Source organism: Myotis nattereri, assembly GCF_964212035.1.
Source record: "Myotis nattereri genome assembly, chromosome: 10".
Classification (NCBI taxonomy): domain Eukaryota; kingdom Metazoa; phylum Chordata; class Mammalia; order Chiroptera; family Vespertilionidae; genus Myotis; species Myotis nattereri.
In genome coordinates, this window is record NC_138085.1 from 68848324 (window position 1) to 68876198 (window position 27875).

Here is a 27875-nt window from a genome sequence, read left to right on the forward strand (position 1 = left end):
GACAACCAGACGACTGGACACTTAGCATATTAGGCTTTTATTAAATAGGATTTTTTTTTTAAATTATTGATTTCAGAGAGGTAAGGAGACGGAGAGAGAGATAGAAATATCAATGATGAGAATCACTGACTGGCTGTCTCCAGCACGTCCCTACTGGGGATTGAGCCTGCAACCCCAGGCACGTGCCCTTGACCAGAATTGAACCCGGGACCCTTCAGCCCACAGGTTGACGCTTTATCCACTGAGCCAAACCAGCTAGAGCACATAGTTCTTTTTTGACCTGCTAAAAACCTGTGAATTAGTATACTTTCTTTCTGCATTTTATTCATTATATCTTTCTATCCAAAAGGGGGATTCCACAACTATATTAGGGTATAACAGTAGTCTAATGTAACAAATAAATGAAAAACTTATTCTTCCAAATATGCCAGGGATCTACACAATCTCCCATAGTTCTTCATGCAATTATTTAGTGACATCAATCAATAAACATAAATGTGAAAATTTCAATAATTCTATAAAAATTAACTAAAAGAATTTGGGGGACCATCATATATACAAACTAGTATTTCACACTACTTTATGAAAACTTGAAAGAGTTCCTGCTCCTGTTAGTGCATAACTTATTTTCTCAAAATTCTTTTGATTTACCTTGCAGCTGTAACAAAATATTCAATGAAAAAGAATTAAATGAATAATACTCAAACTATCAAACAAAAAAATTCACTCAAACGTTCAAAATATCATGATTTAAAAATTCATTACAATTGTAATTATCTTTACCTTGGGGAGTGACACACATAAGCCTATGCTAACTTCACATTACAAGGCTAGTACTGAGGGTCATGCTAGAAAAACTAAGATTGCTATCTACAAGTATGTAAACTCACTCATTTCAACTTAATGCTATAATTTAATAAATTTGGGGGAGAAGAAAAGGAAAAACAATTAATTGGAATATATGTGGATTTCATCAAACATTCTATTTGTCTGAGGAATAAATTCATCAGTTCATTTTATGGGAAATGATTAGGTGGTAATTTCAAATATACTAAGAATTCCAAAATTAACAAATCTAGAAATCCTATGTTTCACAATTTTCTATATACTTTTCTCATTTTTATGTTCCTATATTATAGTTTACTTTTATTATGTTTCTTTACAGAAAATATTACTGACTTGCAAGAGATGCAAGGTGAGGTTGGATATGTATCTCTTTAAGAAGTACTGCTGCAGGAAGGTGAATGGTAAGGTCACACCAAGCCTCCTCTGGCAGAAAGATGTAGGACCAAGCTGCAGAGCGAGCTCTTCTATGGGGTGGGGTGGCCTGCAAAAGCACCTCAGCTGGTTGGGCAGTAGGACTGCTAGATGTGATTGTACCTACAAAAGACATTTTAAATGAAAACTTACAAAAGAAACCCAATACAGTATCAAGAACTATTCAAATCATAATAATTACATTAGAAAATTTAGTTAAAAACGTGAACATTTTTGGTACTATGAATGCAGTTAAAAAACTCAGCATGATTTGCCACAATACTCACAAAACATCACAACACCTAGTCAACTGAGAGATGACAAGTTCATTTTTAGTTGCTGCCTAATTTCTTTATACACACATATTAAATGAAAACTAAAGTAATAACAAATCTAGCACAATAATCCTAAAATAGTTTAAGTAAAACACAATGTCCAATACAGCCTTCAACCTGAAAATAATCACTTTTTTTGTTTGTTAATCCTCACCTGAGGATATTTTTCCATTTATTTTGAGAGACAGGAGGGAGCGGGAGAGACAGAGAGAAAGAAACATCGATGTGAGAGAGTCACATAGATTAGTTGTGGCCGGAGATGGAGCCTACAACTGAGGTACATGCCCTTGACCGAGAATCAAACATGGGACCCTTCAGTCCATGGGCCAACGCTCTACTCACTGAGCCAAACTGGCTAAGGCGAAAATAATCACCTTAATTCTAAGATGGCAATGTTCATGGAGTTCCAAATATGAAAAATATAAAAGAAACTACACAGACTATAAATTGGAGCAAATATTTAAATCTGAAGCTTCTCCAAAGGAAAATACCACACAAAGAAGGAACACGTTCTTTAATACTAGCATTTACAGTGAAAACTGACATATCTCTTCTATTTATTCTTCTACATTACACTTTTATTTAAACTCAAAATAAAAACAAATATTACTGCTAAAGAACTATTAGTAAACTTCCCTAGTTAGTAGGTTTCAAAAACCACTACCTTTAAAATCAAGTGTTTTTAATTAAAATGGTAATATTATAACATGATCAACTTATTTCAACAACTATTTTTTATTTCATTCCAGTTAATAAACTACATAAACTTATACCAGTATGATTTAATAATTATTTTCTTACCTAGAGGTGCAAAGTTATGAATTCCTTCTGCATTGTCAGGCTCAGAAGCTAGTATTCTTGTTTTCAAACTGCTGTCCACAGCTTTATTCGGACCAGAGTCAAGAAATTTCATAATAGTTGATACCATACTTCTTGCAGTGTTTACAATAGCTCTTGTGCTAGTTACCATATTGTTGCAAATGAGCTGAACACCACCTAAATTTACCAAAAAATACTAAATGAATCTTAAAATAGTTTGACATCAACTTAACCTACCTAAAGACTACCCAAATGAGAACATAACATACTATCAAATGATTACACTTAAAGGACAATTAATGGAATTTTATCTTACCCATGTCATGGAATGCTTTTAAGGCATCACTAGTATCCAATACTCTCAAAATGAACCACAATAATGGTTCTGATAACTGGCAAGTAGCAAGAGAGCCCTAATAAAACAAAAAATACACATGTATATTTTAAGTTTAAAATAGCAATTGTTAATTTACACTGAATTAGGACAACTAAATTTCTTATTGAATGTAATATTCCTTTATAGTCTATTATAAAAATGACAGCCTTAACCTGTCGCTACATAAAAGTGTTTGCTAAAACATATAACAAATCTCACTTGAATCAAAAAGGAAGTGAATAATATCCTCTCTGAATTCAGAGCACATTTTTAAGGATCTGTCTTCAACTACTATTATCACTTTTACCTTAAGTTAATGTGCATTAATTTTTTCTTCATTTCAAAAATTAATCCTTCCCAAATATATTTGTAGCCTCCAATCAAGAAATATGCATATGCAATAAATACTTAAGAAAATAATTATACACTGACATATAAAAAATTCTTTGCAAAATTGTTTTTAAAATCTGCATTTGAAAGACTAAAAGTTTTTTAAAAATCATTTTAAAAAAGGAAATATAAAAAGCAATAATATTCTAACATTTTCCCTTTAAAATTACCCTAATCTCAAATTTCAATTGAAAGGAAACTAAATATGCAACATAAGCTTGAAAAAATACTCATTAAATTTTCATATGTAATATCTAAAGACAACATTTTAGTATTCAACTATGCTATTTTGGGGGGAAAGGAAAGAATTTCTTGGGACAATGGGAAAAAATTCTATAATTTAAGAATACGGTAACTGTATCACTGTGGTCGTCTTTGAAAATTAACACTTCAAAGACATCTTACTCTCCAATGTCCACTAATAATTTATAGTTCTCATCTGTTGATATTGTTCATTTTCCAATTTGTAATATGAATACTCTATTCATCTTTGTCCTATAAATAATTCTCTACTCCCATTGTCAGAAACTACGTAAATTACTACAACTGTTGTGGGATTGAACTTACTTGTCTGCCCATATATCCACAGGCCATGTAGGTTAAAATTGGCTGCAGCATCATGTGGACTGTAGAAGCTTTTTTACTAAGGGTTGTCAGTATGGTAAATAATCCATCCCCAACTGATATGGCATCTAACCCACCATGAAAGTTTTCATGTTTGGTGAGATGTAATCCACTTGCCCCTAATTTAAATAAAAAGATTACACTTTTTTTTAAAGTACATTCTTAAAACCCAGTAATAATTAAAATACACTTAATGGTCATAATTAAAATACACTTAATGGTCATTTTTCCTGAAACCACTGAAGGATGTGTACATTAATAGCTGTCTGTGCTTAGGGGTGTGTGAGTGTGTGTGTGTGTGTGTGTGTGTGTGTGTATGTACCTACAAATTAAATTATCTAACATAATATTCAGTAGAGAATGCTTTTCAGTAATCTGAGATACATGAATTATCTCTATTGCTGATAACAATAAAAACAAGTTGTTATGTTATATATTTGAGGAACATAATTCCACATAGCTATATATGAAGCAGAAAGAAAATAGAGAGAAAAATAAGTGGTATTTATATGTAACTATACTTCCAAACAGCTAATGATTAGAAGATGACTGTTTCACATACACACCCACTCACAAAAATATATACATATACATATATATATACATATATATATAACAAAAAGAAGCAACAATATATATATTTTACATTGATACATGTCACACACATTGAATAAAATTTTATATTTCGCTTTTTAAGAAAATGTAAATAAATCTTACTGATTCCCTAATACCAAATTTGATGTAAATTTTCATCTTTAAAATGTTAAAAATTAAAAAATAAAAATTAAAAAATAAATAAGTAAAATAAAATGTTAAAAATGTGTCACTATAAATTATGGTACCTGCCTTCTGATACTGATATTTTTTCTTAATTTAATTGACATTATTTTCTATTTTCCAATAACTTAAAATTTTTCAATATTTCAACCTAATTCATTGATTGAAGCCACTCTATATAAGTTTTCACTAATAAAAATCAATCATGCTAAGAAGTTTACAATTACCCCTACAGCATAAACTGAAAAGAAAATGAACTGATACATTGCTAAAGAGAAGAGATATAGCGTCAAAAACAAGAATAAGATTAATATTTTCAATACGTACCAATTATCATCGCCATGGCACTACTATTACACAGGCCCAGAGCAGACAAAATCTGGCTCATAATCTGCTGATTGGCTAACACTAAGTCAGCAACATATGCAGGTGATCCTTGAATACTACTATTGCTTCCATTACCATCTTTGCCTCCTGAGACTTTTTCTTCATCTGAAACACTGTCTGTCGTATTGGTGGTCACAGAAACTCTTGCACTGTATTCCCTGTTGCCCGAAAGAGGCAGCTGTACTAAAATGTTAACCAGTTTTAACATATCAAACATGAGTTGATCTCTTGTCATTTCTCCACAAACTGCTTTTGCATCACCTGGACGAATGAGGTTGGCAAAGAGTCCCCCAAAGCATGCTCGAGCACCCACTGAGCTATCTGATCCACTTCGAGACATGACTTTGTCAGAGCAAGTGATATAGTGGTGCACTAAAAAGGTGACAGACTCTATCACAGCAGAAATAGTACTAACTGAAACGACTTCAAAATTCTGCTCCAGAGTAAATTCTAAGAGCTTTACTTGGGCATCAAGAGGTCCTTGGCCTGTCTGAAAGGCACCCCTGCAGAAAAAGATAGATAATTAAAAATTAATCCACTTTAAGATCTTTGGGAGAGGGAGTAAACCACATAAAACAATAAAGCTAAACAAAAATTAAACTCATGGTATTCACTATTTCATTTTGTAGCAAATGGTTTCCATGTCTTCCTAAGTACTTGTTCTTATCTCTATTTTATACAAAATAAAAAGTGACTTCCCTTCAAAATAGAAAACTAAAGGCCAAGTAAATCAAACAGGTGACTCTGAAGCTACAGAATAAAATATGTAAATATCACAAGGTGGTACTCCTAATAAAATTAGCTGTTATATTATATCCTCAAATGTTGCTATTTTAAACATTCCCTACTGGTTTTAATTTCAAAAATTAAGATTCAAATAATTCTTATGCATCAGAATTAAATGCTTTCAAGTTCTGCTATGCCTAAAATTATCGTCCGCAACTTATTAAGAAAAAGCTAAATGGACTATAAAGTCATAACTCTTCTTGAACTCATCAGATCCCTGAGGTCAAGGGGTACCAAAAAGCCTGACATTTATAAAAAGACAGTCACCTCCAAGGAGACAGAATATGATCCCTGGCTTTCCTGTAGTAGAATTAATAAAAAAGAGGCACTGGCAATATACACATGGGTAAGAAGAAGTGTGCTAAAATATTTAACAAATTGCTAAACACCACTAGGGTTGCGAAGGTGATGACACAGAAACTTTGGAGTTCACATCCATTCAAATGCAACCACCCCCACCACCACCTCCACGCACCCTGCCCTATGCATCAATTCCATTAGGCTGATCCTGAATTACATCTACACTAATAAAAGAGAAACATGCAAATTGGTGTCACTCCGCTATGCCCACCAGCCAATCAGATGAGTATGCAAATTAACCCAACAAAGATGGTGGTTAATTTGCATACACAGGCACAGAACGAAGACTGAAGGCTCTGGCCAGAGTGAAGACTGAAGACTGAAGAGGCGTGGCTTCTCCACTGTGGCCGGACCAAAGGCCTGGGTCCCAGGTGCCAGAGGAAAACCGGTGCCGGCAGCCAGAGGAAGGAAGGCCTATTGCACGAATCTTCGTGCAACGGGCTTCTAGTGTACTTTATAATAAGCTAGTAAACATGAATAAAATGTTTTTCCTGCGTTCTACAATTTGTCCTAGAGAATTAGCAAACCTGAGGAATTGTGAGAAACCCTCAATTTGTAGCCGAATTGTATGTGTGTGGGTAACCATAGCAACAACAAAACCCAAACCCAACTCAACTGCTAAAAAGAGTGACTCAAATATTCACACTAATCACCCTAGAAGAGTCTTATCTCTTTCCAGGTAAAAAATACTATTCACTTTAATGCCTAAAGCAGGGGTGGGCAAACTTTTTGACTCAAGGGCCACAATGGGTTATTAAACTGGACCGGAGGGCCGGAACAAAAGCATGGATGGAGTGTTTGTGTGAACTAATATAAATTCAAAGTAAACATCATTACATAAAAGGGTACGGGTTTTTTTTTTCAATAGTTTTATTCATTTCAAATGGGCCGGATCCGGCCCGCGAGCCGTAGTTTGCCCATGGCTGGCCTAAAGGCTATGAGTTTATCTAAAGCAAAAAACTATATGAATATATTTCTGTGTTTACAGCATAAGCAAACATGTGACAGGAGAAAGACAGAAGAAAGAAACTGAAAATCTATTGTTGTAAAGTTCTGACATATGAGTGAGAAATTGGAAATACACTGTTGTAATTATATGTAAGTTAAGGTAGACTATGATTTAATGACATTAAATGTAATTATTGATATAGTGGGCTAAAATTTATCACTTTGCTATTTTTCTATTTAGTCTTTGATCCTTTTTAAAAATTATTTTCTGCATACTGTTTGGATTAGGTTGATGCTTTCATTTGTTTCCACTATTGGCTTATTATTTATTAACTAAATTTGATTATTGTGCTTGCCCTCAATTTATAATATACATCCCTTTTTTTTATTTTTAACATAATCTACCTTAACTTACATATAACCTGGGGACCAGGCACTTGCTACTATCCTCTGAAGTGAGAGCAGTCTTGTAGAACTGAGCAGTTAAACCTGTGAATTTGGTGATAACTTTGCGTAGTGTCAGTGTAGTGCTGAATGGTAGAATATCAACTGATGTCAGGTAAGAAAAATGGTACTGGAAAGACACCATGTATTTAGTGTCTGAACAAAAACAACAAATCCTCAAACACCATTTGCTGTTTTCCACCACTTGGAGAGCAGGAAATGTTCTCCTGGTAAGAACAAAAGCTGACGCTCCAACCACTGAGAAAAATTGGCCAGGCCCTTCCTCCTCAATCTTTTTTTTTTTTTTTTAATATATTTTATTGATTTTTTTACAGAGAGGAAGAGAGAGAGATAGAGAGTTAGAAACATCAATGAGAGAGAAACATCGATCAGCCGTCTCCTGCACATCCTGTACTGGGGATGTGCCCGCAACCCAGGTACATGCCCTCGACCAGACTCGAACCTGGGACCTTTCAGTCCGCAGGCCGACGCTCTATCCACTGAGCCAAACCGGTTTCGGCAACCTCCTTAATCTTAATATCCTACTGTTTATCTCCTCTCAAAATATACCCCTCAAAAAAATGGAGTAATATATATTACACATAAGAAATATATGTAAACACTGAAATATACCTTTCTGTTGAAAGTATATGAATTAGCTTGAGTAAAAATTCACTGAATATCTGAGGACATGTTGAAGAAAGATGCACTTGTAATCGGGTAAGAAATTCTTGCATAGCTTGTGTAGCTGTTGGCCCAACCTGAAAAGAAATGAAATTTCATTGAAAACTGCTTACTGATACCATTTAAGAAATTATTCATTTAAAAAGTATCAAGTGTTAAATCAAATACTACACTGTTGTAACTTTCATTTGAAGAACAAAAATATTATCAGTGATAGCAGGAAACTGATTCATTTTTAGATATTCATAAATAGGAAATTTCAGATGCAGAATTTAAGCTCCAAGAAGACATGGTCTTGGTAACTACTAATATTCCTAGCACCTAGAACAGTACCTAGACCTAGCACATAGCTAAGAACTAAAAGATAACACTGTATCCTTAGCCGGATTGGCTCAGTGGATCGAGTGTTGGCACACAGACTAAAGGGTCCCAAGTTCGATTCCAGTCAAGGACATGTTCCTCAATTGCAGGCTTGATCACTGGTCCGAGTGTGGGTGGGGAGGCAATCAATTGATGTGTCTCTATCACATCAATATTTCTCTCTGTGTGTCTCTCCCTCTCCCACTCTTTAAAAAAAAAAAAAATCAATGGAAAAATATCATAGGGTAAAGATTAACAACAAAAGATAAAAAAGATAATACTGCAAGATAATCTTGAATAACTTCCATATTACATATGAATACTACATATGAATACTACATATATTTTTCTATAAAAAGAAATATAATAAAGTATAAATATTTTTAAAGTAGTACAATATAGCAAGAAATCAAAATGATGTAAAAGAAATCTGTTGCAAGACTAAAAATGTTTATAAGTTCTGATACATCTTATTTTTTGTTAAATAAAATAGCTAATATTAAAAAATAAATTACATGAGTTGTCAATTCTTATAAAAGTCATTACAAATGATACATAAATTTTTAAAACTTTAATTCCAAAATTTTTGAAATGCTTCCCTGACTTTCAGGTATTTATTCAGAATATTGCTTAAATTATACAAAATCAATGCCAAAAATCCAACAGAAAACACTATCCCCTATAATACAGTTTCAATATAGCTACTAATTCTATATAATGAAGGGCTAATAGGCAAACAGACTGAACAGTAGCACAACTGGAACAACCGCACACCAGAACAACTGCACAACCAGTCACTATGACATGCACTGACCACCAGGGGGCGTGTGCAGAACATGGCGGCGTTGGCCATGGCAGGATGGTGGAGGGGGTGAGCAGGGGAGCCAGACCAAGCTGGGACGCCAATCGCTGTCATCGCGGTGAGCCTCTGGTGGTTACTGAAAATTCTTTGTTCCCACACACCGTGGTCCCACCCAGCACTCGCACCTGCTGCCAGCGCCAGCCCTGCCCACACCTGCAGCTGGCGCCTAAGCTGCTGCCTCCACCCACTGCTAGTGCCTGCGCCAGTCCCGATCACTCAATGCCATCAACGGGTGCGAGTGGCGGCTGCCGGCCATGATCGCCTCTGAGGGCTTCTCGATCTCCCACTTCTCCTGCGCCATCAGTGGGTGCGAGCAGGGCTGGTGCTATCAGCACGTGGGAGGGGCGGCGGCAGGAGTGAGGCTTCCGGCAGACATGGGACCACGACAGGAGGGGACTGATGGGAGCATGGAGGATGGGCCAAGACCCATTCCTATGCCTACCACAACCTCGCAGCCCAGTTTCTTTCTAGGTGCATGAATTTGTGCACTGGGCCCCTAGTATTATTAATAATTCAAAATATTACACTGATACATCAAAGGCTACCATTTAATACTATGGCAGTAACAATGTTACATATTTAGGTACATTAAAGTTTTTCTTTACAAACATTTTAATTTTATAGTGTGGGTCTATCACTGCTTTTCAAAATTCGTATTACCTGTGGACTGTGTTGATTTGTTCCATGTGGACTGGTGCCAGAAAGAAATTTCACTAAAACATGAATCAGGTTTGGATCAGAAACCAACAGATGGGCAGTACTGTCCTGAGTACCAATGGCACTGCTGGAACCAGCTATAAAACATTAAGAAACAATGAAAATATAGTATCTGATATCTTTTAGTTGTAAAGAAAACTAACATATTCCTGGCTGTTACAGGTTATTAAAAGGATCTGAATTAACTGAGTTGGACTCATTCTCTGTTTTCATCTACCACAGATCTCCTGCCTCTCTCCTACTTCAATTGGGAAAAATACTCTGTTCTACGTACAATCAACTGGAAAAGAAATAACTAAATGCTTAATGTACTACTGGTGAACCTATCTCTCTTCCAGAAATAGAGATCTACTTTTCAGGTAAATTTTAATCCAGATTTTTATAATAAACTGAGGGAAAAACTACTCATTTCTTCATGTCAGTTATTTCAAGGTTGTATACTGTTAACTGATACACCAGTTTTCTGAACTGAAGAAAATATCCTTTGTGTTAAAAATCTATCTTCAGTATCATATAGTAATGCTTTTGATCCCATATTTGGAAAATATATTCCAAATTAGAACATGGAATTTTCATGTTAAGCAATGATTTAAATTTTTATCAATGTCACAGAGCTTTCTATTTACAAAATTAAATCCAAACAGAATGGAGAAGAAATCCACCCTTCTTTTGTAATACCCTACAAACGAAATAAAGATTTCTTTTTATCTTTATGTTGAAAGTAGTACATATGTCCCTTGGAATAAAGATTTCAATTTACAAATGGCTAGTCCACACCCTCTAATACGAACATTGATCCCTACCTCACAACTACCTCAAGAATGCCAAATAAAAACCTAGAATTAAACATGGAAAACCATAAACACTACAGAAGATAATATAGGGGAGTATTTTCATGATTTGGAGGAAACAAAAGCCACAGAAAGTACTAAAAGTTCCTTTCTGTGAATGCTCAGAAATTATTTTACTATAGTAACTAAAATGGTAAAAAAGGGATTGGGGTGTGAAAAGAAAACAACTTAATAGGGCATTGGAACCTGAGAAAAATTATGTTCAGTTAATATAGGTTTTGAATGTAAAAAACAAAACCTGAGGAATCTAGTTATATATGTTAATGAGTATTATAATGAATAAATCATTTATAAATTAAAGGCACTTTAATAGAATAATTAACATAAAACACAGATAAGTATTAAATATTTGACTTTCTACTCTAAAAGTAACCAATTTTATTTTAATAACTATTACATTTTACAAGGAAAAAATATGACTTGAATTTATAATGGCACTTATAGGAGAATATATTATCAACATAAAAAGACAAAATATACAATATATAGCAACAAATTCAGAAGACATATATTCAAATAAATTTAATAATTGTCAAAACTATATCAATTCTTAGAAAAAGTTTTTTTTAAAGACTCTGATAGCAAGAATAATATTGTATATGTCAGAGATTTAAAGTAATGAATAGGCTTAAAAGAATAAATATTTACTTACAATTAAGCTGCATGTTCGTCATGATCGTTAGACTATGAAGCACAAGGCACCATGTCCGGAGCAAGGTATTGGGATACCAGGCTAACACTGTGAGGAAACTAGTTATTGATGCTACGCAGAGAAAAGAAAGGAGAAAATTTCTACTTAGAAAAAGCAAATGTTTACTCAGAATTAAAAACAAACAGAATTCAAAAATATTCCTTTAAATCAACTCACTATCTAACGTCACTATACAAATGAAAGAGTTCCCCATTAAAAAGAACAAAAGCATTAAGCATCAATAACATTTTATGGCTAAGTATAAAGCTCAGCCATTAATTATCATTATAAATTTAATGTTTTTTCCAAACTACAGGCATTTCTACTAAAACAGAATTTGTGTTTTACTAAAAATCATCACATTCTGCAAAACACAAAATTGAAAATAATAAGGCTTATCAGAAATAAAGGATGGGGAAAACCAATGTAACTTCCCAACAAAGCACAAAGTAAAACAGTAGTAAAGTTGCTTGAAAGGCCCAGATAAGAAGCACCTGTAACAGCTGGAGAAGCCAAAATAGTTATTCAAAATGCACAAACATAATAGAGTGCCTAGAGTATGCTCTTAAAACACCCTGTAAAAATGGATCATTCCAGACCTCAGGAAGGAAATGCAGAGTCGGGGGCATCTCTTATACTAAAAGTTAACAGAAACAGAATCATTTCTTTTTTTTAAAATCACACCCCTCTCCCCCCAGAAAATAACTGAAAAAGGAGTCTCTTACGGGCCACAACTGGCACAATATCAGCATCAATAAGAATTATAATTGTTACTTTCACAATATAGAATCTTAAAAATTTTTAACGTAATTAAAAAAATAAAGTACGTATGACCTTTTCTGTAAATAAAAAAAGATGAGAACTGTAATAGAAGCATAAAAAAAATGTTTAAGTCCATAAACTCATACAGATATTTATTAAAGAAACTTATAGCTTATGAATATAGACTGTCTGTGAACCAGTTCATTTTTAAAACTAATTCTATAAAAGAAAAAAATTTCTAGCATTTTTCCTGCCTTTTTTTATACAAACTATAACATCAAAAGGTGACATAATAGCATATAAAAGGAAGTTTCTCTTTCTGGGAGTATTTCAGCTAATAAATAAAGAAGGAATAACAGACTTAGACAATGTTCATTTTGAAACATCTAGTGAATTATTATTAATGACTATAAGCATTAAACATCAATACTTGTTATAAAGACAGACAACCTATAAAATGCCTTCAAAACCTCAAATCAGATCAAGCTTCAATTTATTACAATTTATAATAACTACCAATTTACAGGAAGTACAGAGGACATAGTGGAGATACAGTCACAAAGAAACAGGACCCAGGAGTCTTGGGAAACTTATAACCATATTTCTTTGACAAATGACTTTATAAGGGGATAAAAAAGACACAGAGGAAACCTACTGAGATTAAAAGGAAGAAACATAATTAACTATAATGTGTAGACCTATTTTAGATCTGAATTCAAATTATAAAAAATTATAAAAGTTGAGACAACTGTCAGTTTGAATACTAACCAGATATGTGATGATAGTAAGGAGTCATTACTTCCCTATCTACTCTTATTTAATATTTTTCACAATAACAAAGTTTAAAAGAGATGAGAGCAAAATTTATAATAATTACTAATGCAAGGAAAAGATGAAAGCTTAATAATGTCAGGCTGGTCTTGCCGAAACAATGCAAACATATGTGGGACCATGACCCAGTGTGGCTGTCAGTGAGGCTGAAAAACAGGTCATGTGAGAGCCATGTAAGATACAGGATACCCCTCCACAGGGAGAAAGCACCAGAAATAGATCATTTTCAATTTTCTTAAATTCTTATAGCCAGATATAAAGGCTAGTTCTATTCCTGTTGAAGATATTATTCTAGTTTCCACATTCTTGCATATGCCAAGAAAAAATGAACACAACTTCTATGGCACATTAATAATATTCTTTTCCAACTTACCAATTCCCCTAAAAGCAAATCAAGATAACACTTTACGGGAATCCAATGTAAAGATTCATGGAACATTGTCAATTTCAGTTGCACACAGGCATAAAATAATACAGATAAGAGAATATAAAGGTCTTTTGTTCTTTCCTGCTAATTATTAAGTCAGTGTATAAAAATTTTTTTCTTTCACTAAAACATTATAACTGCCCTGGCAGGATTGGCTCAGTGGATAGAGCGTCAGCCTGCAAACCAAAAGGTCCCAGGTTTGATTCCTGTCAAGGGCACATGCCCGGGTTGTGGGCTCGATCCCCATGGGAAACTTGCAGGAAGCAGCCAATCCATGATTCTCTCTCATCATGGATCTTTCTATCTCTCTCTCCCTCTTCTTTCCTCTCTGAAATCAATAAAAATATCTTTTTTAAAAAAAGAAAACATTATAACCCTTATGACAAAGTTTAAGTATATATTAACCTAATCATTACCTTTTAAGCTTATAATTTATGCTATGAGAATAATTTTCCTAATAATAAATATTACCTTGATTTAATGAAATGACAGGTATTCGATTAGCATTATATAAAAAAATTTCTGCTCCATTCTCTTTGTTTCCAGATGAACTAGAATTCAGGCTCAATGTGAGCCACAATTGGAGAAGTGATTCCAACTGAAAAAGAGTAAAAATTGAAAGAAAAAAGTAGCTGTTATATTATGAAATACTATTTAAACAAATTCTTCTGTATGAATACTTATGATTAAGTCTAAATAATTTTTCTATTAAACACTTTGGTTACTTCAATTTAGTTGACAAGCAATCTTAAAATTCTTGATGAATCAAAACGTAAGTGAATTAAAATATATAATTTACCTAATATAAAATTATAATTTACCTAATAGAAATACTTTCCTAACTTAAAAGTTGATTCAAGTGTTTAAATACAAGTGTATTTAAACTATAATATATACAGTTGACCCTTGAATAGCATGAGTTTGAACTGCACAGAACTACTTACATGCAGACTTTTTCAATAAATATGTAAACGTAGTTTCTCTTCCTTAAGATTTTCTTAGTAACACTTTCTTTTCTCGAGCTTATTTTATTGTAAGAATACAATTGACTGTTATCAGTAAGGCCTTTGGTCAACATAAGGCAATTCCTAGTTTAAACTGGGGTAGTCTAAAGTTAAATGTGATTTTCAGTTGTGAGGGCGGTCAGAGCCCTTAACCTCTGTGTTTTTCAAGAGTCAACTGTAGTGGGATCTAATCAATAAAACTTAGAATCATAAAAAATATATATAACCTATTACTGAAGAGCTGTGGTTATCAAAGCATCTCCAATATTTTTCCAGCAGAGCATAATAAAGAAATCATCCCTGTTAGGTTGAGAATGCTCTCCCCAGTCATTTTCATCTTATATCAGGCTGTTAATAATGTCTAAAAATGCATCATTTCTCCTGAAGTCATACCTGAACATGATGGACTTGAAGCATGGAAAAAAGTTTGTTGAAACAAACATTTAACATTGGGACAGATGATAACTGTATAATAAGTTGGTTGGATTGGTTCGCTGCTTGTAAACCCCCTAGAAGTGAATCATCTGTTCCAGTGGGAGACTGTGATACTGAAAATTAAACACAATTATGATTTTATACACAAATCAGGAGAACTGCTAACTAGCTATTATTATGTATAGGTAACTAATGGTCGTGGGTTTGTTTGTTTTAATTTAAAACTGTATTCTTTAAAATGATTGTTATTATTTGAAAACTTGTTTTTACCACATTATTTGAAAGTCAAAAAGGACAATCAACAGAGAAACTCCCAAATCACAGGATTTGTCCACCAAAGGAAAGAAACTTTTTTGCACTTTACTCTCCAGCAATTTTTAAATTTTTTCCTAATTAATAAGAGGAAAAGAAAAGGGAGAGGAAGAAGAATCTCAACTAATTCTTAAGAAGGTAGTTTTAGAATAATCTAGACCAGGGGTAGGCAAACTTTTTGACTCGAGGGCCACAATGGGTTCTTAAACTGGACCGGAGGGCCAGAACTAAAGCACGGATGGAGTGTTTGTGTGAACTAATATAAATTCAAAGTAAACATCATTACATAAAAGGGTACGGTCTTTTTTGTTTTTAGTTTTATTCATTTCAAACGGGCCGGATCTGGCCCGCGGGCCGTAGTTTGCCCACAGCTGATCTAGACTCTAGTCTATTGACTGTTTTTTCTTTCTCTCTTTCTTCCACCCCCCCACCCACGAGTGTCTAGGACAGTGATGGCAAACCTTTTGAGCTCGGTGTGTCAGCATTTTGAAAAACCCTAACTTAACTCTGGTGCCATGTCACATATAGAAATTTTTTGATATTTGCAACCATAGTAAAACAAAGAGTTATATTTTTGATATTTATTTTATATATTTAAATGCCATTTAACAAAGAAAAATCAACCAAAAAAATGAGTTCACATGTCACCTCTGACATGCATGTCATAGGTTCGCCATCGCTGGTCTATAAGTTCCCATGGCATGAGCCCACTGGAGCTGTGCTCTCTTCTCCAGGAGGTTTCTAGGGTGCTCTGGTCCACAAGTAAAACCTGGCAGGCCACAGGCTGGCCAGCAGGGATTAGAATGGACAATCTAGTCAACTGATTCTTAACCCTGAAGCATCCAAAAATCCTGATGCCAAGCCACATATCAAACTAATTAAATAAATATAATTCATGAGGAGCGCGAAATATAGGGACTCTAAGAGCAGTTCTTCATATATTTAGAAAGTTATTATATTAAAAGGGAGGGGGGAAACAAAGGGGAGGACACAGTTCTGCACATGACAATAATCAAAAGACAATTGAGAAGCTGATACCAATTACAAAACGATCTTCTAATAAATGTTTTTGTGTGTTTTTTAAATGGCTAACAAAGAAAAGCACTATTTTGGACAGTATTGAGCTGTGGTGATGGAAAGGCTGACCAAACAAAAGGGATCCCCATTATTACATAGGAGACAGTGTACAAGAATATTAGAATACCAAAACTAAGAGTACAGAACAGCATCTTCTCTTTTTTTCTGTATCTCCTAAGAAATAAATGAAGTTTGCAATGAAAGAATTTAACTTAACACAGAGAGAACTAAAAAACCCAAAGCTTTTATGAAAATGAACTGTGAACTCCCTTTGACTGAAGGAACATGATGCTCTCCCTAGCTTCTAACTGCTATGACCAGCCCGTTGCCACCATGTCACAGAGCAGGTGAAGTGATTCGTAGGCCTACATGGGTGGGGGGAACCATTATCATCTTCTCAGTACTTCTCCTTGATCTTTGCCTTTGAGAGATAGGCTGTTATCTAAAATGTACTCACCTGAGAGGAGCAGATCTACCCAAGTCTAGCATTTTACATCAAGGGTCAACAAACTGTGACCTGTCAGCTAAATCTGGCAGGCCACCTGATTTTGTAACAGCAATGCCCATTCATTTTCATATTGTTATTGTCTATGGCTGCTTTATTGCTAAAAAGTCAGAGTTGTGTAGTTACAATGCCCACTATATGGCTCAGAAATCCTAACATATTTAACATCTTGTCCCTTATTATAAAAAATTTGATTCCTTTGCTATAATTAGGTAGTAAATCCTTTTAATTCTCAGTTCAATTAGGCCCATTTGACTATCATCCTTACCTAGGTCTTCCATCCTAATCTTTAAGGATAATAAAGATGTTAGTAATACAAAAGCCATTTTTATTAATGATTTAAATATAATGCAATAAACTCACAGATAGCTAGCTAATAGCCTTCCCTAGGAATTTACTTAACCTCACAAGACAATAACAAAAACATGACTCTGGTTTCTGAGTTGAATTTAAGAGCACTACATGGAGATATTTTGGTCCCCTCCACTCTCCCATCTTGTTAATCCTTTGTCTTATTTCTCAACTTCCTACTAATTTGGCAAGGGAAGTGCTATATCAGTGATGGCGAACCTTTTGAGCTCGGCGTGTCAGCATTTTGAAAAACCCTAACTTAACTCTGGTGCCTTGTCACATATAGAAATTTTGTGATATTTGCAACCATAGTAAAACAAAGACTTATATTTTTCATATTTATTTTATATATTTAAATGCCATTTAACAAAGAAAAATCAACCAAAAAAATGAGTTCGCGTGTCACCTCTGACATGCATGTCATAGGTTCGCCATCACTGTGCTATGTATTTAGCCCATTCAGACTCACATCAGACATCAAATTTAGAAATCTGTCCTTGCTGGCTACACCTGAAAATAATCAACAGGTTAATCATTTTTGCAATACTCTAAGAATGACGATTTTTACTTACATGTAGGAGATGTATTTGTTAATGCCTGCAAAATGGAATCTGCTTCCAAGGTAGACATCATTTTCAACATCAGTTCTGCTTGCTGTTCAAGTCCAACTTCTAGACGAGCATCTAGGGCTAAAAAACAAACAAACAAACAAAACAATGAAAATATATTTTTTTTAATGTCCTACTTCCTACAATAAAATGTTGACATCCAAACAGAAAACTGGGTGGGATATGTGTCCTCATGTAAGAACAACCAGGCATGGGGTTATCAGAGCCATAGCAGGTAATAATACCTGTACAAAGAAGTCCAGAGATGGAAAGGTGAATAAGTAGAATGAGGTGGATCAAATAAGTGAAGTAAGAGTAATGAAATGAATACGTTAAAGATACTGAGAACCAGATTCCTCACTGTCAGAAAAAAGATACAACTATGCAAATGGGGACTACTAAAATGAAGCCTATGAAGTTGGATTAGTTAGATTAAGTGTTGTATCAGTGTGAACTCATGGCATTCTAGATAGACATAGAAATGAATATAAATGCAAATGTGTATAGACACATACACACTCTGCTACATTTGTCCACCAAGAGGGCATGGCCATCAAAAGAACAATAAGGCCGAACCGGTTTGGCTCAGTGGATAGAGCGTCAGCCTGCGGACTGAAGGGTCCCAGGTTCGATTCCGGTCAAGGGCATGTACCTTGGTTGTGGGCACATCCCCAGTGGGGGGTGTGAAGGAGGCAGCTGATCGATCTCTCTCATCGATGTTTCTAGCTCTCTGTCCCTCTCCCTTCTTCTCTGTGAAAAATCAATATTTTTTTTTTAAAAAAAAAAACAATAAGTAGCCCAGCCAATGTAGCTCAGTGGTTGAGCATCAACCTATGATTCCTGCTCCAGGCACATGCCTGGGTTGCAGGTTCGAACCCCAGTAGGGGGTCTATCTACCAATCAAATTTTGTTTTTTTAATCACAATTTCTCCTCTAAAATGTTTTGACATCTCTTTGCCTTATTAAAATGTCTAATTCTCAATCTTGGGAAGAGAAAGTAAATAATCAGCCTTGGCATCTTGCTGCGCCAGAAAACAAGGAAGTGCTCAAAGAAGATGCGAACATGACAAAAATACAAGAGACCAGCTTGGAAAAGATCCCACTGGTCAAATCCGGCACTATTTGAACATCAAAATAAATAAGGATAACACTAACAATGGACTTACTGCAACAGAACTGCACACTTAAAAAGGCTAAAACAGCAAACTTTGTTATTTATATATTATCTCAATAAAAACAAACAAGTAAATAATGATAAAAGTGAATTATAATCCATTAAGTAAAACAGCAAACCAAGGGTCTATTCAAACTAAATGAATAAACATGTAATTTTTTTTTTTAAAGAATAGTTTCCAAGAACCCCTCTGCCACCACTTCTAAACCAGTAAAATCTTTTACTTGGGGAAAAGAATAACTTTACAATGGAGAAGATAGGCAAACACCTCCTTAATGAAGTAAATAAACTTAAAATTGCAGTAGTGGGACAAATTAAAATTATGAGCCACCTAATAGGATGCAATAAGAAAACCTGAGCATTACATTTTCATGATATTTCTCTCAAAAATGCATGACTACAATCTAGTCATGAGGAAATAGCATACAAACCCAAACTGGAAGACATTCTATAAAGTAATTAGGCTGTTATTTTCAAAAGTATCAAGATCACGAAAGTTAAACCGTGGCATACTGAATGAAACTGAAGAGATAAATGTACTGCAAGTTTTTGCACTAAATTCTTTTGCATTGAAGGACATTATGTAGACACAACTGCCGAAACTTGAATGAGGTCTGAACATTAGTTAATATTAATGTTAATTTCCTGATTATGATGAAATGTGCCTTCTGATGTGTTTATGTAGAAGAATGACCTACTTTGAAAAATATATTTAAAAAAATAAAAATAATATCAGATTAGCAACTTACACCTAATGGATCAAGACAACATATGTTCTCTGTATTATACTTGTAATTCTCTAATAAATGTATGATTGATTCAAAATGTAAAAAAAAAATGATATATTTTATGTGAATAGAAGAGTGCCAAAATAATATTCAAAATAGTTTTATTCTTTGACAAATATAAAAGTTTATTATTAACATTAAAAAATAAAAGCAAATTTACTGAAAAATCACTGACAAACACAATTACAAATATATTTTGCTATTTTGTTAAGTGTTATTTTGAGGAGAGGAAATTTGGACCATAAATGGAAGCTCCTCAAAACTTACTGACAGAAACACACAGCTCTGAATGTCACTCTCATGGCACACCTGTGATATTAAACCCTGCTAGAACACACTCGGGCTCAATTTCTCAAGAGGGAAAATATAAATTTAGGACTTATTTCCAAGAACAGCATATGTCTTAAGATATAAACACACACTTACCCTGAGACACTGACACACTGACTGTTTGTGATCCATTCTTCTCTGTATTTGCAGGTGGCTTTGCTACAGGAATTCCAAGACCTCCAATGTAAGGGTTGTAGTTGTAGGTGCCATAATCAGCGCCCCAATAATCATACCATGTACTGCTTATTGGCTTAAACAAATGGAATACAACTGCAGTTTATTTTTGCCTCTTCAGAAGGAGTGACATTATTATGTACATTATCTAAACTCACACAGGGTTACAAGATAATCATCCTATCTTTTAAATTCCCCAAGACATGAATATAATCCTAATGATGTAGAGGAATGGTTCAGCAATATTCTCTTCTTTTTATACAAAATATTAAAAATAGCTTATTTAAAACCTGAGGGATAACTATCGTTAATAACATCGCTTACACACAAAAAGGATACTATCCTTAATAAAATCTCTTACACACAAAAAGAATAAATATAAAGTATTAGGCATGTATCTCCTTTAGAAAAGTTAAGGCTAACACAGAAGTAAAATCTGCAATGAATTCAGCTTGGATCAGATTAAATGCTGCTTGAAATGTTTATAATCCATAAATATACTTCCCCATGCTTATTAGTGGTTCTTACATGAGATAATATTAGTGGATATATTAACAAAATGGTGTAAGTTTTCCTTATACTATTCATTTCGTATACTATAGTACCTATACAGCAATTTAAAAGATTTTGAGTACATTAAATCATGGGTCAATTTGGTAATAAATATGTACACTTTCCTCTGTTGAGTAATGAATAAACCAAAAGAGTAAGATGAAAGGTTTTATTTGCAAAGAATACTATTTTGTATCATACCTTAAAAACTTTGGCTGCAAGAGGATCCTTTTCCAAATCAATATCTAAAGGATCAATATCAACTTCCATTAGATCTTGAAGTAGCTCAAGATCAATTTCTTTATCTTTTTCCAAAGAGGAAAGAGGAGGTGCACCTTCAAATAATTGAAAATGATTTTACTGGTGGAGTAATTAACATAATTTTAACCAATATATTGATATTAATTACAGTAAAAGTTATTTCACTTGTGTGTAACATGTTTCTATTGATATAAAAATTTCTAAATTTTTAATCTTGACAATTAGGTATTAGTAGATATGCAAATATACCACTCTATAACACACAATTTTTAAAAACCAATGTAATTCCAAAGGAAAAAGATCATGGAATTAATCCTTGTTGAATCAAGTTGCATAAAGTTTAAATGTTATTAATTTTTTTACCTCCAATAAGAAATTCGTATGTTACATCTAATTTTTCAGGAAATGATACCAGTGAAAAGCAAAAAAGATTCAAGTTATAAGACTGTTATTCTCCTTATTTTCCTAAGATGAATTAGAAAGTATTTTGCTCTCTTAACTAGCTTCTATGCCTTACAAATCTTATCTTCTCATAAATTCCCACCCTCTTATTCAACATATATTTTATAGAATGTCTAGCAAATGCCAGTCCGTATTAGGGTTAGAATATATGAAGGTTAATAAAACAAATTTCCAGCCTCCAAAAATAAATATAGGTTCAGAGGTGAGGGTACACTACAGACATTAAACCAACTACAACATGGTAAGTGCTATCAGAGAGAATCAAATGTAAGGTACCACTGATGGCAATCTCCAACACTACTGGTGGTGATGGAAAGAGCTTCTTTGAAAGGGACATGTATTGTTTGAATATTAGATAAGGAGTTCTTCATGTAAACAAAAGGAGACACTCTAATCTAGAAAAGGGACTATTAGGTAGAAAGGATAATAACGTGAGAGAATATAAGGTTAAAGAAAAACAAATGGGGGAGGAGGGAGAGCGGCCAGGGAGAGGTCAATGGAGGGAAAGGAGACATATGTAATACTTTCAACAATAAAAAATTTAAATTAAAAAAAAAGTTAATGTAAAATACATACATACATACATACATACATACATACATACATAAAATAAAGACAAATGATCCTAGCCAGTGTGGTTCACTCAGTTGGTTTGCCATCATCCCATCATCCCATCATCCCATCATCCCATCATCCCATCAACTGAAAGGTTGCTGGTTCAATTCCCTGTCAGGGCATATGACTGACTGGGTTTCAGCTCAATCCCAAGAAGGAGGCCTGCAAGAGGCAGCCAATCGATGTCCCACTCTCACATAGACGATTCTCTCTCACACACCGATGTTTCTCTCTCACACATCGATGCTTCTCTCTCTCACCATGTGGCATACACAGGGTATTAGTCTTGAAAAGTAGGGAGTATCCCACAAACGATTGTGCTAAGCTACAGTTACTTTTTTAAAAAACAGGGGGAAAAACAAAGGAAAGAAAAGCAAATATACCCAAAAAGTGAATCTTAAAGAGCCTTTATCCCTGTTTTCTTAACCACTGAAGATCTTTACGTTTTCTAGCTTGTAATTTCTTCGACACAGTCAAATCAAACCATATCAAAATAACCAAGACATTATGAATAGATAGTATTTTATTATGAGCATTCATTCAGAGAGTCAAAGCAAAACATAATCATTAGGAAAATAACTGATACTGTTACTAAGACCAAAAAGACCTAACAGAAAAACAAATATTAATTTATATACTTCACCAACATTCTTAATTTTCAAACATTTTCATTAAAAAAAAACTAAAGGATACTTGAAATAAAACATAATACGCCGAAACCGGTTTGGATCAGTGGATAGAGCGTCGGCCTGTGGACTGAAGGGTCCCAGGTTCGATTCCGGTCAAGGGCATGTACCTGGGTTGCAGGCACATCCCCAGTAGGAGATGTGCAGGAGGCAGCTGATCGATGTTTCTCTCTCATCGATGTTTCTGACTCTCTATCCCTCTCCCTTCCTCTCTGTAAAAAATCAATAAAATATATTTAAAAAAAACTATAATACAAAGAATATACCTGTTATATCATGTGTCAAAGGTTCATCTATAGTTTCTAGCAGTTGAACTGAAGACTGCTGAAGGCAGTCATCAGATTCGGCAGCTGTTGCACCAACATCATCGCTCACTGTTCCTTCCTCCATGGCTTCTGCAGCTACTGGTGCCAGCAATTCTCCTGCATGTAATAAAACAGTTCTAACTGCTTGAATAATTTATAAATAGACATCCAAAACATATTAAAAGCATATTTCTTCCTCCAGTTTAGAGAATGACAGCATGTATTCTCTACCAACTATAAAAGATTCAGTGACAAATGAGACCTCACGTACCTAAGGAAATACTAGGACCTATTGTATTACTTTTAATTTCTGAAAACTAGTAAGTAGGAGAAAACACAAAATGTGTAACTCCCTTATTCATCAAAAACAACTTTATAAGAAAGGTACTAATTTTACATTTGAAGAGACTATTATTCTCATTTTATATATGAAGGCACAGAGAATACCTTCCTCAAGGCCATAGAGAACTAGTAAGCAGCCCACTGCTGGTATTAATAATGGGGCCAATAAACTCCTCCAAAAAGACTTAGAGTTATCACAAAAGTCAACGTAATTAAATACAAGTAATTTAAATGGTTGCTATCGCGATAACATTAAAGAAATCTTTTATACTTTGGGGATTTACAGTTCCCTTTAAAGGTTACTTAATAGAGCAATGACCAGCTAATTTTGGCATATTCCTATGAAAAATAAATTCTGACAAACCTGCTAAAATATCTTGTAGCATACAAGTTAAGGAATACTGAGCCCAAGCACCACCCCAAGATATATCTCCTCTATTGAAGTCAGTTCCAACCAAAAGTAAAAGCAGTCTTTCCAGTTGGGGTTCATTCACAATTTCACACAGATGTATAGTTGGCCTCGTGGCATTCGCAATGCGTGCAAGAACCTGCAATACATTTTATAAAATCATATACTTAATTAGCAATTACATGTTTTTTCCCAAAATCAAAGCATTGTAGTTTTCAATGAGTTATGCTTATGATGTTAAAATAATTGGGTGACAGAGAATGAAAAAGAAATGCGATTTCATGAATCAAATATTAAATCTTATTTAAAAACTGGGATGAATAGTTAAAAATTGTTTCTATGAACAATGAATATGCTTCAGGGAATTAAAACCCCCTCATTACTGTAATTTGGCATTTATTGGTATATTTCCTATTTTAATTATTTTAAAAAGGTATGTTTGAGACATACCCAAATTATATACATTTCGAATTTACATTAATCTAGCTTTAACTAGATTAAAATATAAATCAGGTCTCCTGAGAAATCAGTGACAAAATGTTTTTTAAATATTTTAAGGCACAATAAATCTTCATAAAAGGAAAAACCAATAAAAGCACCATAACTTCTCTTAATTAAAAAGCAATTAAAAACTGCATTTTTCCTAATTCTTTTTGTACCCTATAAATCTGTAATTACAAATTATGCTTATTAGTTTACTTACCTTACAAACAAATAATAAAAGGTCTGCATGACATGTAAAGTCCATGGAGAGGAGAAACAGGACAAGTTTTTGGACTACTGAAATACAGCGTTCATGGGCCAAGGTAAATGGAAGTGGTTCTATCTCTGGACTTTCTTTGGTTGTTGTAACTTCTGTGTCCAAATTGGAACGGGACCATTCTGCTGTCCGACGTAACCGAATTAAATCCTTAAAGTGCTGTACACAGAAATTTACAATATTTAAATCAATATCTATTGAATGGAAATTCTTTTAGTACAAATATATTTATACTAGAGGCCTGGTGCACAGATTCATGCACAGCTGGGGTCCCTTAGTCTGGCTTGCGGGGATCAGTGAACCTCTGTGTCACTATAGCAGGCCTTACCCGCCAGCTCGTCAGCTGCAGCCTGCTGTCCAAATTGATCTTGCACAGCACAAAGTAGTGTGCAAAGCAGCAGGAGGCCGGGAAGGAGCCCGAGCCTGGGCTGGGTGCTGCACCACTCCTGCTCATCCCAGCCGAATGCACTTGCCACCACTGCTCGGGCACACAGGGGAAGTGTCCGCAGGAGAAGCTCCTGCTGCTACAGCTGTGCTCACCAGCCATCAGCCCAGTGTTTGGCACCGTCTGTCAGCTGAGCAGCGCTCCCACTATGGGAGAGCACTGACTACCAGAGGCCAGCTCCTGCATTGAGCATCTGCCCACTGGTGGTCACTGTGCATCATAGCTACCAGCCAGTCATCGGGTAGTCTGGTCACTTAGGCTTTTATATAGATAGATACTGAAAATATTCACTCGGAAAACTCACATCATCTAAAGATCAAAAAGTAAGATTACTAAAATCTATACTGACCAATATACCTAACGTCCTATTTTACAGTAAGTATGGGATACATAACAGAATTTCAGAAAAGTGAAATTCTACAAAAAGAATACATTAGGTCAAATCTAATGGCCTAAATACACACTACCAAAATATCCTAAACAAAATTCATAAAAGGTAGATGTTAAAGAAACCTATATAATTTCAAGTATTAATTTCAAAGTCTGAGGGAATAACTGTAATTTCATATTTATAGAAACACAATACACAAACTTGGTTGCTACATATAAATGTTATCCCCACAAGTTTAAAAATACATAGTTTCTTTTTTTATTAAATTGGTTGAGGTGACACTGGTCAACATGAACATATAGGTTTCAGATGTGGGCTTCTAGATAGGTTTTTGTTTTTTTAAAATAAATCACTGCACTTGATTTTACTTAGGACAACTGTATTTCCTTCAGTCTTTTATCTTCAATTTACTGGAACACAGTCCACTTTCAAGAAAATACACTACAGACGGTCCCCGATTTACAATGGTTCAATTTACAATTTTTTTACTTCACAATGATGCAAAGCAGTAGGACTGATCTTTATCTGGGCTAGTGATATAAAGTACCATTCTCTCTCCTGATGCTAGGCAGTGTCACCAAACCACAGTTCCTAGTCAGGCAAGCGATCACAATAATGAACCAATACTCTACAGTGTACTGTGTGACTAGCATTTTTTGGACATTATGTTCTAAGCACAATAAGGTAGGTAGGCTAAGTGATGATGTTTATAGTTTAGGTGTATTGATTGCATATTTTTTTCATTGAGGCATTTTATGTGCACATATATATTACATCCCTACAGACAATAGTGTGCTGGAGGCCTTGGGAGGGGGTATAAAAGCGGGTGCAGAGGGTCAATGGAGGAAGAAAGGGGAACATCTATAATACTTTCAACAATTTAGATAAATTTAAAAAAGAAAAAGAATCCCGGGATTTTCCCTTCTGTGTGTGTTTATCTTGCTTCTTCATGGTCCATTATGCCCACTGAGGTTGTCAGTACAATGAAACCAAAGTGATGGGACACAGCAGGTTGTTCTACCATTTTTCTAGATCTTTGAGTTGCACATCAAATCTGGGGCTGATTACTCCCCACTTGTTCAATCTGCTTGTGAGGGTCACAACAGATTTCCCAGCTCTGTGGTCATGAATAACTTCAAATTCATCAATGTAACCATGCTTCATCATCACAGTAAGAAACCAGACAATGACTTTTGAGCATGGCCTAATAAGAAGCTGGCATTTGTCTCTCTTTTCAGCATTGTTGATACTCTGAGAGCACCAGCCAGGACATTCATGCATACCATTGTGACAGTACAGAAAGATAGCAGAAAGAGCAACTGCATTTTCAACTTAACAATATTTTCAACTTCTAATTGGTTTATTAGAATATAACCCCCATCATAAGTTGAATAACATATATTTACATGTCCTGGTCATTATTTTTTTTTTAATATATTTTATTGATTTTTTACAGAGAGGAAGGGAGAGAGATAGAGAGTTAGAAACATCGATGAGAGAGAAACATCGATCAGTTGACTCCTGCACATCCCCCACTGGGGATGTGCCCACAACCCAGGTACATGCCCTTGACCGGAATCAAACCTGGGACCCTTCAGTCTGCAGGCCGACGCTCCATCCACTGAGCCAAACCGGTTTTGGCTCCTGGTCATTATTAAAGATACTTATCTATTCAAATAATTTGAAATAATAAAAGGGAAAATAACTTTTCTAAGATAATTACATTGAAAATTATAAAATCATACCTTTGAAGTAGCCTGCTTTAGTTTTGCTTGCTCTACCAGAAGTTTATATGATGATCCTTTGTTACTCTGTATTTTTTCTTTTTCCATCTGTTCCACCAAAGCCTTCTGTTTTGCTTTTAGTAGGTTAAGTTGCTTTAAAAAAAAAAATACTCTTATAGATAGCAATGATAAAAGCAACAAAATAAATTATTATACTCCTCACATAATTCATATATCACACTAATGGAATTAGTACAAATGTTACCTTGTTTTTGACCTGCACTATATAGTTAGGCCCAATTACCATGGTTGCGCCTATACTGAACATATACAGAACTTATTTTTCTTGCCATTATTCCCTAAACAATATAACAACTATTTGCATAGCATTTACATTGTATTGGGTATTATACGTACTCTAGAGATAAATTTAAAGTATACAGGACAACGTAGGCTGTATACAAATACTATGCAGTT

General features: G+C 34.5%; 1 protein-coding gene and 1 pseudogene across 4 annotated transcripts in view; both read right to left on the bottom strand.

Annotated features, from left to right (window-relative positions):
- BIRC6 (baculoviral IAP repeat containing 6) overlaps positions 1-27875 on the bottom strand; it is a 180878-nt gene that overhangs the window by 61581 nt on the left and 91422 nt on the right. For all 3 annotated transcript variants that reach the window (XM_081100815.1, XM_081100814.1, XM_081100813.1), the window contains exons 34-50: positions 27420-27551; positions 24782-24997; positions 24034-24217; positions 23289-23444; positions 21200-21333; positions 20369-20522; positions 17945-18061; positions 15086-15240; positions 14160-14286; positions 11630-11740; positions 10070-10203; positions 8137-8264; positions 4906-5468; positions 3745-3920; positions 2728-2824; positions 2394-2588; positions 1180-1380 (exon numbers count right to left, since the gene is read on the bottom strand). In XM_081100815.1, coding sequence (XP_080956941.1) covers positions 1180-1380; positions 2394-2588; positions 2728-2824; positions 3745-3920; positions 4906-5468; positions 8137-8264; positions 10070-10203; positions 11630-11740; positions 14160-14286; positions 15086-15240; positions 17945-18061; positions 20369-20522; positions 21200-21333; positions 23289-23444; positions 24034-24217; positions 24782-24997; positions 27420-27551 — 2980 coding nt within the window. The remainder of the gene's footprint in view (positions 1-1179; positions 1381-2393; positions 2589-2727; positions 2825-3744; positions 3921-4905; positions 5469-8136; positions 8265-10069; positions 10204-11629; positions 11741-14159; positions 14287-15085; positions 15241-17944; positions 18062-20368; positions 20523-21199; positions 21334-23288; positions 23445-24033; positions 24218-24781; positions 24998-27419; positions 27552-27875) is intronic.
- Positions 26555-26960, bottom strand: LOC308526362 (small ribosomal subunit protein uS8-like; annotated as a pseudogene). Its single transcript has one exon. The product of its transcript is annotated as a small ribosomal subunit protein uS8-like (transcript).